General features: G+C 38.6%; 1 protein-coding gene across 2 annotated transcripts in view; it reads right to left on the bottom strand.

The window, feature by feature from the left end:
* Nucleotides 1-16,442, bottom strand: part of pax7a (paired box 7a) — a 46,219-nt gene extending 29,777 nt beyond the window's left edge. Inside the window, exons 1-4 of one of the 2 annotated variants that reach the window (XM_069690861.1) lie at nt 15,934-16,442; nt 14,498-14,733; nt 13,556-13,700; nt 13,033-13,161 (exon numbers count right to left, since the gene is read on the bottom strand). In XM_069690861.1, coding sequence (XP_069546962.1) covers nt 13,033-13,161; nt 13,556-13,700; nt 14,498-14,733; nt 15,934-16,018 — 595 coding nt within the window. In that variant the 5' untranslated portion in view covers nt 16,019-16,442. The remainder of the gene's footprint in view (nt 1-13,032; nt 13,162-13,555; nt 13,701-14,497; nt 14,734-15,933) is intronic. The other variant, XM_069690862.1, reaches the window with a different exon arrangement.
* Nucleotides 16,443-19,817: the final 3,375 nt, after the last annotated feature.

Raw genomic sequence — 19,817 nt, 5'->3', positions numbered from 1 at the left:
CTCACCTTTATGGACAGATGTCAGTGGTTTCAGTTTTGTCTCACGCCTATCATGTCAATTACTGGTTTATAGCAGGTGGCTGAGGGCCAAGGACACTTTCTCCCAAAATCTATTTCAAGTGGTAGGAAAGTGAAAAAGGAAAGCAGAAGTGTAGGAGAGCTCTAAAATATGTGCACAACTTGCGTAGAATTTACACGCATTTTATAACTTCAAACACGCTCAACATCTAATAAATCTAGACAAGATCGCCCTGTTTTACTACCAAACACACGATCTCTCACGGCCACTGTCTCTCTGACAGTGTCTCGGTTACGTCGACATTCCTCAGGAAAATTCCAATACTTTTCTTCCCTTGTCTCTCTGACAGAATCACGCTCTTTAGAAAAGGAGTAGGGGGCTTGAAAAAGAGGAGAAAAAGGCAAGGGAGGAAGAAAGATGGGAGGCTCTATAATCTTTGGCTCTCACAACAAACAATTAGCCCCCTTCTCTCTGTTTGAGGTGGGGAGAGAAAGTGGGAGAGGGGGGGGAGCGTAAAAGAAAGCAGAGGAGACAGAGAGGGAGAAGCAGCGAGAGCGATGCTCTTTTATGGCTCTTGTCATATGGATGAAGGCGCAGCGCGTCCATGAGAGCGCACGCTCACCTTCAACAACAGGGCGTCCACTGGGCCTCCCGGCCTTTTCAGCCCAGAGAGACGAGCTCCTCAGGGGGCCATTAGAGCATGAATAGGGGCCTGACAGCCCTGTGCAGCTCCGCAGGGCATCCATAAACGCTGACATATTGACTCCCCATGCCTCAGCGCTGCCTGAGTGTGAAAGCGTGAAGGGCTCGAAGGGTGGGATTCTTTTTCTTTAATATACTGCTGACTAAAACTGGGATATTAGTGACAATATAAATGTTTGCTTTTGACTTTAAGACATACTCTATTTCTACATGAGGCAAATAGCGTACTGTTTAAGTTTGTTGCTTTTGAAATATGAATTCTTCTTTTGAAAGACAGGTACTGATGAAGTTATTCGCAGAAATATCCTCCCATCAAACACTGCAAATATGCAGTTTTCATCAACTTACACAATGGAATACATGCATTTATCATGTCCTTTTCTTCTATGTCAGTTTTTAAGATCAAAGCCAGATTACAGAGGATCTAAGAGAACCACATGGACCCTTAAAGACTTCAGAGGATACAAAACGGGAACCTTGTTAGAAAGACTCCTGCCACCTCTTGCTTCCCCACTAAGACTGAGCTTTGCACCGGGTTTTCTCTTCTGTGGAGCAGAATGTCACCGCCTGAGCTCAAGTCTTTGCTAATTGAGGTCACAGCGAAAGTAATGAAATTAACAGAGAGCACAAGAAAGTAAAAGGGAGCCCATGGGGGTTTCTACCAAATGGCACAAGAGCCCGAGTCCCGCTCCCCCAGCAAAAAGCTCTCAAAACCTACGCAGGAAATCAAACAGTTACGTCTCAGGGCTGTGAGCCGAGGTCTCCTGGAGGAACAAATCATTTTTTCAACAAAGCCAAAGAGAGATTACTGGGCACAGTATAGGAATGCACAGCGGACATTTTTAGGTGCCCGAGGGAAGTTTCCTAATTTTCTGGACAAGGATGGGCAGCAAATATTGTGGAAAAGTTTGCGTGATATAGAGGACACTCGGAAGGATAGAAGAGAAAGATGGAAACTTCAACAAAAACTACGAATTAACGTGAACAAAGTTGAAAATATTTCATACACAATAAAGATAACTAAGATTTCTATCTTCACAAAAAACACCACATTTCCAGGTCACTTTGTTGATATGATTATGACCTTTTGGCCACTGATTTGTGTTTAAATATTACATCTTTTCCTGTATTTTTCCATCAGGACGTTGGGTTTTTTTTTTTTTATAATGAAAACAAATAAAAACAGTATTGTTTGTTTTTCTGAGTAATGTGTGAAATCCTGAAAATATGTTTTCAAAAAGAATATCATGCTCCACTTTGTTATAGTCCACTGACACTTAGTGGATTGTAAGTAAACAAACTGTCACAAAAGAGCTCCTTTATATACAACAGTTTAATGAATATTTCCTGTAAAGAGCTTTTTTTTTAGCCACAGTTAGGCATTAGAGTGCTTGGCATTAATTTCGGCATATTGAGGGGTTGTAATGTGCACAGTAGAAAAGCTTTTTATACTGAGACAACATATTCCCCAAGGAGAGAATGACTGACGATGCAGAAATAAGCCCATTAGTTGAAAATAGGAGACAACATTTGAGGTTGTTATTTTGTCGGCGAGGACAGGAGCTCCACCCCACTGTTTGGACAACCGCTTTCACATTTTAACTTGGTAGGAAAAAACACATTTCTGATTTGCAACACTTAGGGAACATGTTTATTGTCTTTGTGGATGTGAAAAAAGAACATGCACAATTAAAACAAATGAATATTTCAATAGCGAAGCAGATCAAGAGCATAAAATGTGAAATGTTCTGGCCCTAAGTAGCATAGGCTAATGGCGATTTTTAAACTAGCAGACCATGGTCAATGTTATTCATTCATCACTGAGGGAGAGCATGGGCGCACTGTGCTAAACATAATTACTGTTGCACATTATGCGGGCTATTCCTGTATTGTAATAAAATTAGCCAGAAATGCTTTTTGTCTTTTCTAATGCAGCGCCATGGTAACCAGCGGATGGTCATAATGCAACACACTGTCCCCGATCTGTGCCAGCTGTCAGAGTTTGACAACCTTAGCTGGCAAGGCGAATCGGAGGAAACTACATTTCTTTCAGTAAATGATGTGGCTCTGACCTGCTCATCCATTGCACAATTTAACATGGACATAATAAAGCCTGAGATGTCCTGATGTACTGTACACTCATTTTTTTTATTGTGATCCTTTATTGTTTAGCACGATGACAATGGCTTAATCACCGAGACAAAGATCTATTTCTACTAAAGGTCCTGCTTATTATTACACTGTTCATCTTAAAATTTTTACCTCAGACAGGCAGAAAATTCAACTTGAATTGAGTTTATTCAATATTCCTCAAAGTACAGAACAATATCCTAAGAGTGGGCTTAATATAAAATTTACATGCTACAAAAAAAACATGTTTAGCGAAAACAAGTCTTAATGACGCGAGTGCAAGAATAAATTACACTATTATTCGACCATTTTTACAGATTAAAAGATATCCAATCATCACCTTCGATGTTTTTAAAATACAGAAGGGAAACAATAGAAAAACTATGTAAGACTCCATGTATTATAGAGTATTAGTCTGACACCTGCAAAAGCAGTCAGTAAAAACGGGCTGCCGAATTCAACACAAACAACGAGACGGATCTTAGTCAATCTGACCTACAAATTCAAGATGGCAAAATTTGTTTGTCTTAAATTAAACAGGGAAACTGAAAGCAAAAGCTTGCCTCTCCTCACTTATATTTGCTGCTGAATGCATAATTACTGGCAAACCTTTCACATAGTCACAGGCTTCTTCTTTAATTGTGTGACATTATCTTGTCAGCCAACGACAACTTTTATGATGTCTGGTAGATAACTTATTAGGCAAAATGACTACAATTCATTAAATTACATGGTTAATTAATTACTTCTTCAAGCGGATATTACTATAAACTCTCTGTCCCCTCTGGCAGTTCACCTAGATGAGACAAAACAAAAAGACTTTTACCTAGAGTCTCAAAATAAAATATCATCACTCTACATTTGGGGGCACGCTCTGCATGTTCTGCGATGTCCTACTGCTACAAATGTTCAGAATTACTTTATTGCATGTCAGCATTGTTATTGGTGCTTCCTGACAAAAAGCAGCATTGTTTGTGGAGGTCAAGAGGTCAGTTAATTACACATGTTTATTGCAGCAAAATGACAGCAGCTTGTCTAGTGATGTGTGCAGAACAACAGCAGCGCGATGTTTGTTTTAGCCCATGTTTCTCTTCTTTTTTTTTTTCTCTGTAGGCCAGGTGAAAAGACACCAAGAGGACATCTCAAAGCAATTAAATGAGATTTCTGTCCGATAACAACTATCATAGGTTTTCCCATTAAAACCTTTGAAACTAATCTCCCCTGCTGAGAACACTTGTCTCTCCTCGTGGCATGGCCAGGAATCAGCAGTGAGGGATAAATAAATGGCCTTTAAAAAAACATTGGCCCTCTTGTCAGGACACATACCCACTCAACAGCAACAACAGTCCACATGTCAACTCGTTCTCTTCCCATTTCCTCCGCTCTTTTCGCTAAGACACCCCTGTCTAATGAAGTAAAGGGACTGCAATCCCACAGGGGCTAAGCAGAGCTCTGTCATCCCTGAGTGTTGTTTTCCCTCCGGACAGCCCAGTCAGTGTCCACTATCGAAGGTAATACTCACCAATCAGGATTCATTACAACACCAAATCTGTGAATGAACTGCCCACTGCAAGCGCAAACACACAGCTGCCGGGGAGAAGAAATAGGCCTCACAGGGACCCCCTCCAAACTTAATTGGATTGCCAATACGGCCCACAGACGTTCGAGAAGTCGAGAAAAACAATGGAGCAGAAAATAAATACTCCAAAGCCACAATGATGACTCCACTTGGTAAACTAACACAGTATTGATCGTCTTCTCTTTTTTTTTTGTTTGTTTAGAAAAGCCTCATCCCTGCTAATAGCTGTCTGAGAGTGTAATCTCTCCCTTGTCCTCCCCCTCCTCTCCTCCCCTCCACATTCCCTATTATGTGGCTCCTTTCAGCGAGCCTCAAATAGTTTAGGTTCAGTGTCGCACTGGGGTACGGGGCATGGGACTGGGGACCAATTGTTTGCTAATGTTGACACCTGCCAGAGCAGGCTTGGTCTATTTGGGGCCCGCCAAGCTGTAAACTGGATGCTCCCCCTCTTTAGCGAGATTAAGTGCGGGTTGCTGGGGTCACAAATCACTGGACTCCCTCTGATGTTGTGAGGCACAGAGCCAGAGACTGAGAGGGCTAAAAGAGAAAGCTGGAGAGGGAGGGACAGAGGAGGGAAGAGGGATAAAGAGTGACAGTCTATTGTTTACTGAAAAGGAGGGGAATAATGTATCTTCTTGAGTCCACGTAACCAGTGTGCCCCATTCAAAAAAATATATATCAACAGTAAATCTGAGTTGCTCTGCTAGAGCACACAACAGATTCCTTTTTTTTTGGTGCATAAATGATCAGGAATTTTAAAGCTTTTTGTTTAAATTCTGCATTTACAAGAAAGTGTGTGTGCTCTTGGTCTCTATAACAGATTGTGCGTTTCCCTTAAAAAAAAAAAATTAAAAAAAAATTATAACAAAATTATAACAATAGTAGTGGTAAGTAGCAGTGTAAAAAATATGATGCTTTTATGATGATTCACTGGACAGACTTTCTTGAATGTGACTTGTGTTCCTTGAGAATAATCATAAAAATAGAGCTCCTATTATACTTGCATTTCTAAGAATATGCTCATCTATATTTTGACTTATGTTACATCTTTTTATTTCATTTAAACACAGAGTGCAAAACCAAGAGAAAACCAGTGACAAACAGTGCCCAGCTCCTCCTCCTCCCCCTTCCCTTGCAGATGTACATTAATGCAAAAAAAAAAAAAAAAAAAAAAAAGGCAGCGATCTGAGCTGCAGCAGAAGCACCCTGTCTCCCTTTAAAACTGCTGCTGTCCAGCCTGATCGTGTCAGTTTGAAGGCCCCCATTCAAAAGTATTCATGCATCTGCCTTTGAGGCACAATAGCAGCTAGTTTATAAACTGTCTGCACAGGCACCCAAAGGCTTTAGTTCTTATTGTTTTCGTCCCCTTAATAAACTTTTTGGAGGAGTTCATCAACTTGCCTGAATAGCCTATGCAGCAAGTCCCAAGACAGAAAATAACAGAAGGCCCTTTTCTCCTCCCTCTTCTTTCTCTCTTCCTTTTCTAGTGGCTGTTCATCTAACAATGGTGAGAGTAGGCTGTCAGACATCACAGGGATCTTTTTTTTTTTTTGTACCAATACAAGAAAAAAAAAGTATTCAAAAAAGAAAAAAAAAAAAGTGTGCTCTTAAAATGGGAATGGAAAACAATTGTATTATATTTGCACAGAAGCTATAAGCTAAGTTAAAATGTTTAAAATGTTTGCATACATAAAAGTAAATAGAGACAGAGAATGTACGGCCAAAATAACGTTCAGATTTTTCAGAAAGTGTGGGTAAAATGTTTTAAATTCCTGTGTGTATTTTTTAGATTAAACCAAAATACTATTAAAATATACATTTTTTCTTCACTATATCTAAATTCACAGATTTCCTGACACCTGTTAGACAGGCAGCACAGAAATGATGGGATGCAATAAAATGTAATTTTGGGTGTAAGCCATTAATCCACTGTTATACCTTTAAACTCTGCCGGAAAAAAAAAAATTAGCCAAACTTAAAAGTCTTTAATAGATGTCTGCTCTAATTAATTTCATACCTAATTAAAACAAGGCTACCGTCCATGCATGCTGGCCTGTTTAGCCTGCTGGATGGCCATAATTGAAGTAATAGCGGAAAAAAAAAAAAAAAAAAAAGGCTGCTTAAGAAATAAAAGCCCGCAGCGGTCCAATTCAACAACATCACCATCCAACCACGCTGCAACTCCCCTCCTCCCTCCACCATCTGACCCAAAAAGGCCTTATTGGCTGCCCCGGACCAACCACCTACTGTTTCCCACCGATGCACTCGGTGCGTTTTAACACCCTAATTAGATGTGACAAGTTCAACGAGCTGGTTTCAGAGGAGGAAAAGCTGGTCAGGTTATGATTTCCGAGTCAGACTCACAGGGGAATCTCTGGACAGCTGATTCCTGTCAGCCTCATTCATCTTCTTCCAGCCAATTAAACATTAATGCTAACAAAGCGCTGGCAATTTAGGGGGATACATTAAACGCCTAAAGTGGAAATGTAAATGTTTGAGGCGATGTCAGTCGGGCTGGTGAGAGTAATAATGCCGCCAATAACAACAACAATAATAATAATAATAATAATGATAATAATAATAATAATGTTGCATGTGTGGTAAAAAAAAATGCAAACAAAACTGTTGTTGTTTTTCCTGTTTTCCACAAGAATAAATGGGTAATAGATGAAATAAAAAGAGTGTCCAAGTGACAATTTCAACAAAAATACCACAAAATGAACCCCAAATTTTCTCAAGAAATTAATTAAATTCTACATGATTGATATTTAAAATTAGCGAAACTGACATTTTAAGAGGACATTGGCTGTTTAACACAACTTAACCCCCCCCCCTCCCTCCCCATCTTTTTGAGCTAAGTTACACCAAGAAAAATAAAATTGCAGAAAAGAAAAAAAAAAAAAAAAGGAATACGCCTTAGAAATTGAGGTTGCTCTATGTTTTCATTGGACAATCAAAATAATTTAAGCTAATTAAAAGTTTGAATACCCCCACCTGTTGACGTGCAAATAGGCTATGTTAGCGAGAGAGAGAGAGGGGGGGGGGGAATGAAGGTGGGGACGGAGAGAGAGAGAGAGAGAGAAAGAAGTCAAACTTGAGCAAAGAAAGAAAAATGTTGATTTTCTATTTATTTTGGCCCGCAGCCCTGCAGGCACAGCGCAGGATCCCGGAGCCCCATAGTGAAAATTGGCGGAATAAAACACAGACAGAAATGAGAGACGCGCTGAAGCACCCTACTGTTGTGACAGGATACCTGGAGGGCAACGCTTCCTCTTTAATTTGTCTCGTATGGTTTGAGACCCCCAACCAGACATTCAATCCTCAGAGTCTGCGTAAGCCTACTGAATTTAATTCTCGATGGTGAAATTATATGCTATAATTAAATATCGTATCATTTAAAAAAAAAAAATGCTCGGTGGCATAGTGGCATCTTATCGACTTGGTCTTCCTCGGCTTCGTCGTTGTTATCACATTAATAGTAACAACATCTAAAATGGGCCTATCAGCATTTGTAGGGGGGGAGAAATTGCAGGCTAAACAAAGGGCACCTATGGGCTTACCGCTTATATTCTTGATATTTTCGAGCAGGAAATGTTAACCTTGAAATGCTGCTATCTGCGTCTAACAATGTGTGATCATAACCCCATAAATGAGGGGAGAAATTGAATCCTTTTAAGTTATTAAGCAGGAAAGGATTATAAACTCGTCTTTATAAATGAGCTAGAAATCCCCATGTCTTCCTCTGTACACTTTTAAATTTCCCACAAGAAGCTGGAGAGGGAAGATTGCCCCTTTTCAAGAGCCCCACAAGAGATGGAAAAACCATTTTTGTGCCCAGATAGGAAGTCGTCCCACATGGTAAGCGCCACTTTAATTAATAGACAGCCTTGAGAGGTATCACTGTCAGCCTGGATAATGGTGACAGGGCCAGTGTTTGTGCTTCCATGAATATTTCTCATGTGATCAAAGTCAAATGCCAGCACAGAATGAATTTAAGCCTACTCCATTTTTTTTTTCTTATTTAATGCTGTCGACACTTAAAGCTCCTGACACTGAAACGTCTCGCCGGTTTGGTAGGCCTACAAGCTTAAACTGCACTCCTTAAAAAAAAAATTGATGCAATTCTCATTACTCATAAGCAATGAGTTTTGTGTTATTATGTTGCACGGATTGTTACCTTGCTGGAACCAATAGGCCAATTTGTTACACTGGTAGTAGCGCCTGTCATCAAGTCTCGCGATATGTCATTAAATAACAAATTATACTTTAATCTTTGAATTAATAGTGGTGGGAATGCTTAGACTTTATTTTTTTTTTATTTTTTTTTTTAGCTACTTCTCGTTTTTCAGTCCGAAATCTACAGGTTTTTTTTACTCATTACTGAAATTAAAAGTGAAATTTTGTCACACCGTTTTAGGCCTACTGTTAAAAAAAAAAAAAAAAAAAAAAAAAAAAAAAAAAATACTACAGTCGTTACTAAGCAACACGTTACCACGCAACCAGCGAGCTTTGAGCTAACGGGAAATTTAAGCTAGCTACATCGACTAAAAAGGGAATTGTTTTTTTAAAATTATTTTCTCGTCTTATTATTAGATTTTAAGTGTTATTGGGGAAGTTGTTGAGGCTTCACAGATAATACATTGACGCTGAGACCTGTCATCGAGAAAAAGGTTACAAGTCGCAAGCTATCATATCAAATAAACATCATTTAAAAAAATAAAAATTAAAAAAAGACACGTTTCTGCAAGAAAAGAAAAGAAAAAGTTATATCCTTTAAATTAAGAGAAACCTTAAAATAGACCCCTGTAGACGGCGTTTTAATCATTCATTTGGTTCTGTAAATGTCCCTTTTAATGTAAAAAAATGGCGAAAATTAGTCCATTACTTTGACACTATTTCTTGAACAGGCTATTTTTTTTTATAGACTATTTAAGTCTTAATAGACTATTTTTTTGTTATTGTTGTTAAGATACCTTGTATAAGTCTGAAACTGACTTTAAAAAAAAAAAACAGCATATAGGCCTATAGCCTACATATTTTTTTGCATCTTCCTATTAATTTTTATTCAGAAAAAGTAACTGAATCATCACTCATAAAAACTAGGCCAATAATAATAATAATAATAATAATAATCATATTATGATCATATTATATAATAATAATAATAATAATAATATCGATTATATCGTGTCTTTCAGCTCCTGCCCCCTTTATAAGAAATGTAGGCCTACCGATGTAAATTCCAGTGAAATGTGGCTTGAGTGGCTGCGGGGACAGGGGAGGTTAATCCGAGTTTAATGCAGTGAAGCACAGCGCAGGGTCTGGGCTATGATGGGTATGTTATCTCTGCCCAACATTTGGGTCTCCCTCAATTTCCACCCAGCCAAATAGCTGCGAGAAAGTGCAGATGGAGTCACTCTCAATGCCTGAGGAAAAAACGTTATTAATAGCTAAATAACTTCCCCATACTTTCACTGAATCTCTCTCACACACTGTTCCAGATGGATTTGTTTGAAGTGGTCTCTCGCTTCATTCCCCTGTCCTTCTCATTCAGCACGGCTTTAGACCCGAAATATAGCTACATTATATTACCATACACTTAGAGACCGGCCGTGCGTGCACGACCGTGCGTGCGTGCGCGCACGTGTGTCCGTGACGTGTAAAGCGCGGATGGGGCATCTTTTTTTTACACTTTATAGGCAAAAAAAAAACAACAACAAAAAAACTATTCGTTTTGTGTTGCTTTGTTTCTGTAGAAAAACACGGTTGTACCTGGTAATGGAGGATGAAACTGAAGAAAATTATTATTTTTTTTTTTTTAATGCGTAATTTGACATGAATTGAAATTAAATCCTGACAGCTAATTTAGAGCAACAGAAATTATAAAAGGAATATGTAGAAACAGTTACACCAAATATTTTTGAAACAAAAATATGCTCAAAATTTGCACACCATATTTATTGCATTACAAATTATTTCACTGAATTGCCGCCCCTTTTGCCCAATCCTAAACTGGATCTCTGGGCTGTCTGCCTTCCTCACACCTCTGCGCTGCTCTGTCACTCCCCCTCCCCGATGCTCTGAAATAATCCCACCTGGCATCTGTTTAATTAGACTGAGCACCTCAGGTAATCCTGCAATTTGCTGAAGTGTCCATCGCCTGTCTCCACCTCATCTGACGGTCAGTTCGGTGCATCAGTGTGGCGGATGAAAGCCGGACAGCTAACTCACCTTTCTGACCGGTGTGGCGCAAAACAAAAGGATGCCCACGTTTGTGCAGACGTGGTGCAGCCTTTGCCCCATCTTGCGCATAATTAAACGTTAGCACATATTTATAATAGCCATGCGTGACCATTAAAGTGCACACATCGGATTAGAAATTATTTTGGCACAAACTGTGGATGGACTAGGAATTCCGCTCCATTATGGAATAAACAATTATCACAATAAAAAGGGTCAGTAGCGTGAAAAAGTGGAAATATGTTGGTGAACACGCAGTAAGGTGTTTTTTTTGTGTGTTTTTTCTACTTTCCTCTCCATCCTTCTGAGAAATAACAGCTGAGTGTGTGCAGCAAAATAAAAAATATACACTGTTGTAATATAGTCAGGAGTTTAAATACACGTTTAATAAAGTTAGATTAGAGCTGGGATAAATCCGTGATGTAACCTCTGAGAAAATCATATACACAAACCTAATAAACAAATAGATAAATAAATAAAGTCTTAAAATCTGGATAAGTAAACGAAAAAAAAAAAAATCTCATGAATTTTGTGCCCAGGGCGAGCAACTGTGAGCTCCGCTCTGAGATGAAAGTGAAAAGAAATAAAAGGCTCTATTTAATCTGCTTTAAAACCCCTCTCCACATAAGGGCTGTGCTTCAAACTCGTAGAGTGAGGGGCTGATTGGGGATAAATACATTTCTTACCATGCCTGCGAGCTATTACACCCGGCACGAACACAGCCACCTATTCAGCAACCATCGTTTCCAGTGCTTACTCTAATAAGTATTAACATTATTAAATGCCATCCGGATGCTGGTAGTCTAAACTGCATTACGCAGAGGGTGCGTCTCTTTTTATAGCAACGTAATTCAATCCCAATTTAAAACACAAGCAGCGTTAAGAAAAAAGAAAACAGATGCAGGAACATTATGTAGGTATTTTGTACCATCAGTAGACAGTCGATAAATAATGCACTGATAACGCAGGGCAAGGCCAGCAAACGCGGACCTCAGTTGTGCGTAAGAACCAAGATTCTCCACATAATGTTGGTCATTTACAGTCAGCAGGGTTTACCACCCATCTACATGGACACATTTGCAACAAAATGGTGACTTTTTTTTTTTTTTTCTCCTCCTAACATTAATGCGTGGTGTGACAGAAAAAAGAGACCGTTTTCACGCTATCAACTGATTCTTCTCCAACGGGCCATTATATAAAATTACAAAACTATCTACCAGCGGGGCGCACTGAATAATTCATCTCCTTTTATGTTTCTTCTTGCCCTTTGTCCAAACTTTTCTCTCTCTCTTTTACCAGATTTTTAAATGAGAATGGACGGGTCCATACTCTCCTTTTCGCTGCGCTGCTTTCCAGGATTTGCTTTTGTCCCTCGGACTCTTCACTTTAGAATAGCATCAATAGAGGAGGAGGTTTTGCTCGTGAAGTTCATTTTCAAGTTTGAAAATTTTGTAACAGTGTCTTTTTGAGAAAAATGAGTCTTTTGTGATTTAAAAAAAACAAAATCTCACACCCTCATACGTTTGATCATCAGAAGGGGTTTGGAGGCTGTGCATCTTTCACACACAAAAAGGTCCAACGCTAAACCAATAAAATATGACAATAAAATCAGAAGCTCTTCACATCACTCCACTTTAAATTTTAAATGAACCGTAATAAGAAAATGATTATGTTTTCTAAATCTAACGCTAAATTGCTTGTTATGTTCCACGTATCGTATTTCTCACCTTATGTTTAAAATTTAATTCCATAAAATGCGCTATGAAACCGTTACACACCACAGCATATACTAAAATCTCTCAAAGCTATTATAAGATTGTAAACACTATTGACAGACACTGACAGCGAATACCTGCGTCACTTTATTTCCCCCCTATTACTAATAGAGCAAATGATAATATGAACATTGATTTCCACTTTAACTGACAAGTGGTGAAATGTCAGTGAGCTGACATCGATTGTGAAATGGGTCAACTGTCAGCTGTCGTTTAGAGGTCGTTAAAGGAGTGAATGAATGAGGAGGAATTCGCTACACAAATTAATTTTTCGGCATTTGAATACCTTCTGCCAAGGCTCTCATAAATAATTGAGTGAATGAGCAACTGCTGGCTCGGAGTTAAAAGCAGGAATAAATTCTCTGCGTTTAGCTGCAGCTCGGATGTGGGACAATTTCCCAAGAGGACGTCAAGTAGGAAGTCTATTTAAAACATTAGCTTCCTGCTTACAAGGCTACAAATTACTCGATATAATGATAATAATAATAATAATAATAATAATAATAATAATAATAATAATAATAATAATAATAATTTGTTATTTCAGACATATACAAAAGGGCCATAGACTTTCTGCTGTTAACTTACATTTATCACCGAGGATGCCATCGATGCTATGCTTTGTTTTCTTTTCTCCATCTTCATCCTTCTTATCACAGTCATCCTCGTCATCTTTTTTGCCAAATCGGGCCCTCAAAACGCGGCTGATGGAGCTCACTAATGGCAACAAAAAGGTAAATGGGTGATTAGCCCTAAAACCCATAAAAGAACCATAGTAATCCTATCATACATTTTTTTTAGAAGGATATTAAAAAAAAATAGCACAAGAAAAGTTTTACATGAAGCAGCAGCGTTGAGAAAATATTTCAAATAAAATTCAGTAATGTAAAAAACAGTAATATAAAATCTCTATTGAGCACTGAAGCCACATTTCAACAGGATGATTTTTTTTTTTTTTTTTTTATGGGTCAAACAGCTGTAGGTGTGCTGTACTGCTGAAGCATTTTATTATCAGTAACTGGGGCTTAAAACATGTTGGATTCAAAGTGATGTTCATTCAGAAGTGATGCTGCAGTGTTCGCTCGTAGTAAGAAAAAAAAGTGCAGCTTACCAGATGAAGCCTCACCTGAAGGAACTGTGCTTCTGTCGCACACCCCGTCCTTCAGCAGCTTATCCCGGATCTCCCAGCTGAACATACCCGGGTTTTCTCTCTTGTACTCTTCGATCCGCTTCTCCACGTCGGGAGTTGCCACCTGCTTTTGTTTTGAAATGTTTGAAATGGTGTAATGGGAGGGAATAAGACAAGACACGAAGCAGAGGGAATTTCAGTTTTAATTTGGAGGTTTTTTTTAAGAGGGAAAAAAAAACTATCTTACAAGACATAATGAAGTAAAATCGATATTATTGTAATTTTTTGATCTGGGAAATTACGGATTAATGGTTTCATATAGGAGACAAACAAATTGACTAATCAGTAAAAAAAAGTAACGATAAACCAACTTCATAAATCTAATATCAAAATATGTAAAAAAAAAAAAAAAAAGACCAAATATACCCAATTCTACTGTTATATATCAGTGTAGAATATAATGACAATTGTATAGGCTATACATTCTTGAGAAGTAGTCCCTGTTATAAATTTGTATTATTTATTTTTGTGGATAAATATTTTCACGAGTTTTTATGATGTGTAAAATAGTAGATATTTACATAAATATTTAGAAAAATATAACATTAAATATTAAGTTTTTCAAGAGACACAGAAAGGATGTTACAGGTGTGCTATAATGTACACGTAATTTAAATTACAGAAGACATAAGTCACAGGCTAGACAAGGCAATTTATTATTATTATTGTCATAATTAGTATTATTTTTTTGAGGAGGTCTAACATTTTTGTCGTAATAGTGTCACTCCGTCAGTAACAGACTAACACAAACATCACATCTGAGTTCACTCAGATGTCATGCGCCTCGTGCCACTCCACCCCCAAAACCGATTGCTATCCTCGTGCTGCTGTGACCCACTTTTAGGACCATGGGCCCCCACTCACCCTGGGCTTGCTGCCTCCAATGGCGCCTGGACGGATCGAGCCGGTCTCTTGGTACCGGCAGAGGATCTTGGAGACACAACCGTGAGAAACTCGCAGTTGTCGCGAGATTACACAGGGTCGGATGCCGTGGTGGGCCATCTCCACTATCTTGTGTCGGATGTGATTTGGCAGGGGCCTCCCGTTGATGAACACTCCGCCAAGCTGGTTCACCCTACCCTGGCCCAGAGGGGTGGACACTGCGCCACAATAAACAACAAAAGACTCAGAAAACAACAAAAACAACAACACATCATAAAGCTTTATCTCAATTTAGAGTCGATGAAGCAACAATTTACACCCTCATACAGTCAAATAATGTCTTATTTGCTGTGTTGCTGACTTTTAATGGGACGCAGTTTCCGGACATTGTCATATTATACATTTTCAAGAGTGCGTCGTGCCAAATTCAGCCGTCCTCAGTCTGGCTGACAGGATGTATCCAAGGCCACTTCAGGATCCAATTTCACATTCAAGAGACACTAAAGAGGGCGACACTTCCCACCTTGATTATTCCTAGTCATGCTGTACAAATATTGATGTGATCCTTTGAGCCATCTCTTTGCTGTGTGTATTATTGCCATTTCCAGCAACAGTACACTTGAACAAATCCCGGAGCTCGAGTAACTCGCGAGCTACGTGTTTTTTGTCCATTTCAGTCCAGGGTACTTGAGCACGAACTGGGTGTAATGGGAAAACTGTTTCCATAAATGAATGCAAATACAAAATGATCTTTTTTTTCCGCCCATATGTTCAGACGACTCGAGTGTAGTAGGAATCGAAGTTAAAAAAAAAAATTAAAAAAAAAATTACCAATTAGATTGCTTTTTGTGTGTGTGACAATCAAAGTTGGGGTAGTAGAAATTAAAATGTCATAAAAACGTTAATTATTTTGGCATATAAAATTGAAGGTAGGATAATATATAATATAACATTTTATACTGGTCATTTTTAATGAATGTGTTTTGAAAATCAAAACATAAATTAGAAAATAAAATTGTTATTCGGCCTATTATAAATATTTGAAGTGTACTGCAGCTATAACAAGTAGAAATTACTGGAAGAGAATTTTTCTTAAATATACTAACATCACTAATAATCTAAATAGTTGAATAAAATCCAGAGTGAATCAACATACACGAGTGTAAGGTGTTTTAAAGGTTGAGGACTGGGCTTTTCAGCAACTCTAATTCACTCGAGACCATGACTTGAGGTTAACTTTAATCAGCACTGACTGGAGGTTGTATTTGTTCACCCACCTTTATATTTCCCAGCATGTCGCCGATAACAAACTGTGCTACGTGTCACTACCACGGCACAAGCTGACAGAGTGGACAGCTGACGCGTTTTGTCAGCCACTATAGTTCAAACATCAAACGACATGGTGTTGTTGCTCTTACCTTCCAGGGGGAAGCCGGTTCGGGGGTAGTTCTGGCCTGGCGCAGGGCGCATCATCCGAGGCATTGTTCCTGATAAAGTAGCCATCCTGTAGCTACTCAGACAAACACAACACCGGACAGCGCTGCTCTCAGAAAGTCCAAGCCAAAATAAAGAGAAAAAAAACAACAACCCCGAAACGTATTCAAAATTATCAAAAAGATGCTCTGCTGCTGTCAAATCCCAATCCCAGGCGGAGAAACCGGACAAGCCCTTCTTCCACCGGGGGGGGGGGGGAAGGGGGGGGGGGGGGAATAAAAGTGATGCTCTCCTCTGGTGCGATGAACACGCCAAAATACAGAGTAAAGGCAGAAACGATTTTTTTTTTTTTTTTTTTTCTTTAAAAAAAAAAAAAAAGCCGCTATAAAGAAAAGCTAGCAAAAATAGAGGAGTTTCACCTAAAGTGTCTGCGTTGGAAAATTGCAGTGTGATTCTTTCCCCTTGGTGTTGTTTGGGTTCAGTATAATGTCTGCTGGCTGGTTGGTAGTAGTTTAAGTGGCCAACTTTCGTGCATGTCGTAGGAGGAGACAGCCGCGCGCTCCCATAGGCTCCCTGCCCTTTCTTTTATGGATGAAAGAGAGTGGGTTTAGCCAGGAGCCGGCCGACCAATCACAGCAACACATTCCACTTTTAATTCACGACTGCCTCCCTCATAAGACCCCATACACCCAAACCAGTTCAAAATGTTAATATATCTAAATGTTAGTCTAAATCCTATCTTTCCAAAAACGCGTCTGCTTCCATGACATTCAGCTGTTTAAACCTCAGGAATATTAATATTATTATTATTATTATTATTACAATTATTAAAGTGTGTTTTTTTTTTTAACCTTTCGTTCTTTCTTGCTTTGATCAGAAAAAACGGAAGAAATATAAATCTACAAAACGCACTAAGTGCGACAATAGAGCAAGAAATTAAAGCAAAAATAACTTCATTTAAAAAAAAATACATAAATTTCAAGTAGTAAAAAATACTTAATTGTCCTTAATTGCAGGTAAATATTTAAGTATTTAAAAAAAAAAAATCGTTTTTGAAAAAAATATAGAAATCTATTTACTCCCGTGTTGGATAAAACTTCTCCCAAGTTATTCAGAGCAATGCGCTTCTTTTGAATAATAATTAAAAAAAAAAAAATGTCGGGCCGAAATAAGTGAGTCAGTGACTGATGGTGGTCTCTGAATGGACAGACTTTAACTGGCCTGCTTAGCGAAGGTTACACTTCAAGATGTTTTTGGCTTGTTAACCTTTCAATTAAGTAAATGTGCGCAGCGTGCACATCTAAATCGCTCCTATAGCTTCTGTGGTAATTACAACATTTGGATCGACCCGCTATTGATGACAACAGGTTGACTTGCCCCGCTGTACGCGCAAGAGTAATTGCTTAAAGGTAATTGTGCAAAAAAAAAAAATAATGCTCGACTATTAAACTCGAATAGAAAGAGCACATATGGCAGAAAAGAAGAGGTGCATGTGTCAACTCGGTGGGCCCACCGTGCATATAAAATTGTGTGACAATTGCCGTGGAAAACACTCCTGGTGGAAGGCAATTTCACAAATAATTTTAGCAACAATTAGGGAGTGTGGAGGGGTGAAATGGCGATTTCACATGCAGATGTGCCGGTGGGAAGGATCTGGTACCCTGCCGAATAGCTATGACCCTCACTCTCCCGCTTTGGTTTGCTTCACATGGGACAGAAAGGCACAAAGAGACCGCCTCACCCTCCTGGGAAGGCGCAAAGAGCAGTGGATTAAGTCAAGCATCAATCATGTGAAATCTAAACAACAGCACATTTCTCTCACGGAAAGCGTGTTCTTTTACAAATATTTCACCTCTCTCTCCCTGTGAAGCCACAACAGGTATGTTTTTGAACAGACACGCAAATAAAACTAATAATCCCGCATTCCTGCAAATATCATTGGTTCAGCACCATCTGGTCTTGACTCTGTTATCCCAACCATTACAAGCCTGATATTCATTTGCGGTGCAGCTGTTTATAATTTCATCCAAAAGAAAATAGTTTTCTGTGTGCAGATGAATTAACATTATTATGAATTTAAGTGTAATGTTTGGTTTGTAATATTTTTGAAAACATGACTACATGTCTTTTTTTTTCTCCAACTTTTAGTTTTCAGATATCTCATAATTTGTACTCTATTTTGAATTTAAATTGAACATGCAGGGGACAAAATAACATGAACACCTCTACCGCAAGCCTGCAAACTCAAACAAACACAAACATTGTGAGCTCCTCAAAGACAAGTGCAAGATTACTAAGTTTTAATTGCACATTATTTTGTTTCATGTGCACATTTTTCTTGATGCATTGACATTTTCAAAGACATTGAAAGAGAGTGGCTTTTTAAATCATAGCACTTCAGTTTGCTATGAGCAGAATACAGTGATGTTGAAAAACAGTCTGCTAATGAAAGATTTTCATTGTTTATTTTCCAGTTTTACTTTAGATTGATTTTGGTAACATGAAACCAAGATCTAAACCCTCATTTTAATGTTGCAAAGGTCTATTTTCCATCTGTGCTTTCAAAACATAGTATTTTTTTATGTTTAGGAATAGCTTTTAAGTATTGTTGTGGTTAACAGCCACCATGTAGACGTTGGCACCATGTCCACTAGTGGGCGACTACTGCCTCACTGTTTCTAACAGCTGATTTTTGTTGTAAAAAGGGACAAAAGCCACATTTCCTGTGAGCTTCATGCTGCTCTAAACAACAGCTTTGTCATATGTATCCGAGCAGAAGTGGCATCTGACTCACACTCGTCCTCGTCACACCCTAAACTCCATTTTGCCTGGTTGTTTCTGCGGGGTTCGGCTCATATAAGTAACTCTGTCACTTAAGTTTCCTCTCAGCGGCAGCAGACAGAAAAACACTTCCTCTCTCTCTCATGATACAGTCTCCAATCTTATCTTGATCAGGACCACTCTTCAAACACTTCCCTACATAGCCTCTCATTATTTGTGTTATGGCAATTACCAAAGTTTCTTTTTTGCTTGTAGGTGAACACTTTTCTCCCCCTCCATATCTACATGTATTTTCTCTGTACACAATGTTTAGCCATTCACACTGAGGAGCACAAAGGAGAAAACACCTTTGATGAGAGCCATCGCCAATCCTGAGCTGAACTAAGGTGAGAAGTGCAGGTAATAAGTGCATATAAACATTCATTTTATTTAAATATTAACAGCTCTTTTATCTTCTATTAGTGGAGTGTGAAATGCAGCCAAGGAATATAGAGAGCTGAATATATTTGGATGATGTTTTTTAATTTCTGCAGTACAGCCAATTCACTTCTCAGAAAGATGTGTGTACTACATCCATAAAAATTGAGAAAAAGCCTTTTGTTTCTTTAACTCTTTTTAAAAAGAGCAGATGGATGGTAAAATCTAAGAGCAAAACAGGTATTATTATATAAGTTTTAGATGTTAAAAAAAAAAAGAAAAACAGAACACAGTAAACATTGTGACAAATACTCCATTTCATGAGCCCTGCAGGCTGAACTGTAAAAGTTAGAGAAATTCATAAATCTGATTTGAATATTTCCTGAAGCTCATTTTCCATTTCATGCGTATATTAACGCTGAGGGCACTGTGTTCTGTTCTTTGTTGACAATGACAGATGTTTCTAAAAATAATGTTACATCTGCACACGTCCTCAGTACATGACCCATAAGCTGCCTCCGCTCTCCAGTGATGGCTGGTCTCACTTGTATTGAACTTAAAAAAGTCTTTCATGCAAACCTGCCTGCATATAAAACAGCTGTTACTATGATAAACTGCAACCCAAAGATTTCAAGAAGGAAGTTGTACTGTGTACGAAGCCCAGGACATT

The sequence above is a fragment of the Brachyistius frenatus genome, unplaced genomic scaffold (genome assembly GCF_029030835.1).
Source record: "Brachyistius frenatus isolate BFR_SWC_R1_liver_20210118 unplaced genomic scaffold, ASM2903083v1 Contig_10, whole genome shotgun sequence".
NCBI lineage: Eukaryota > Metazoa > Chordata > Actinopteri > Embiotocidae > Brachyistius > Brachyistius frenatus.
The sequence above is the reverse complement of the archived record's forward strand: the minus strand, read 5'-3'. Positions and strand labels throughout refer to the sequence as shown.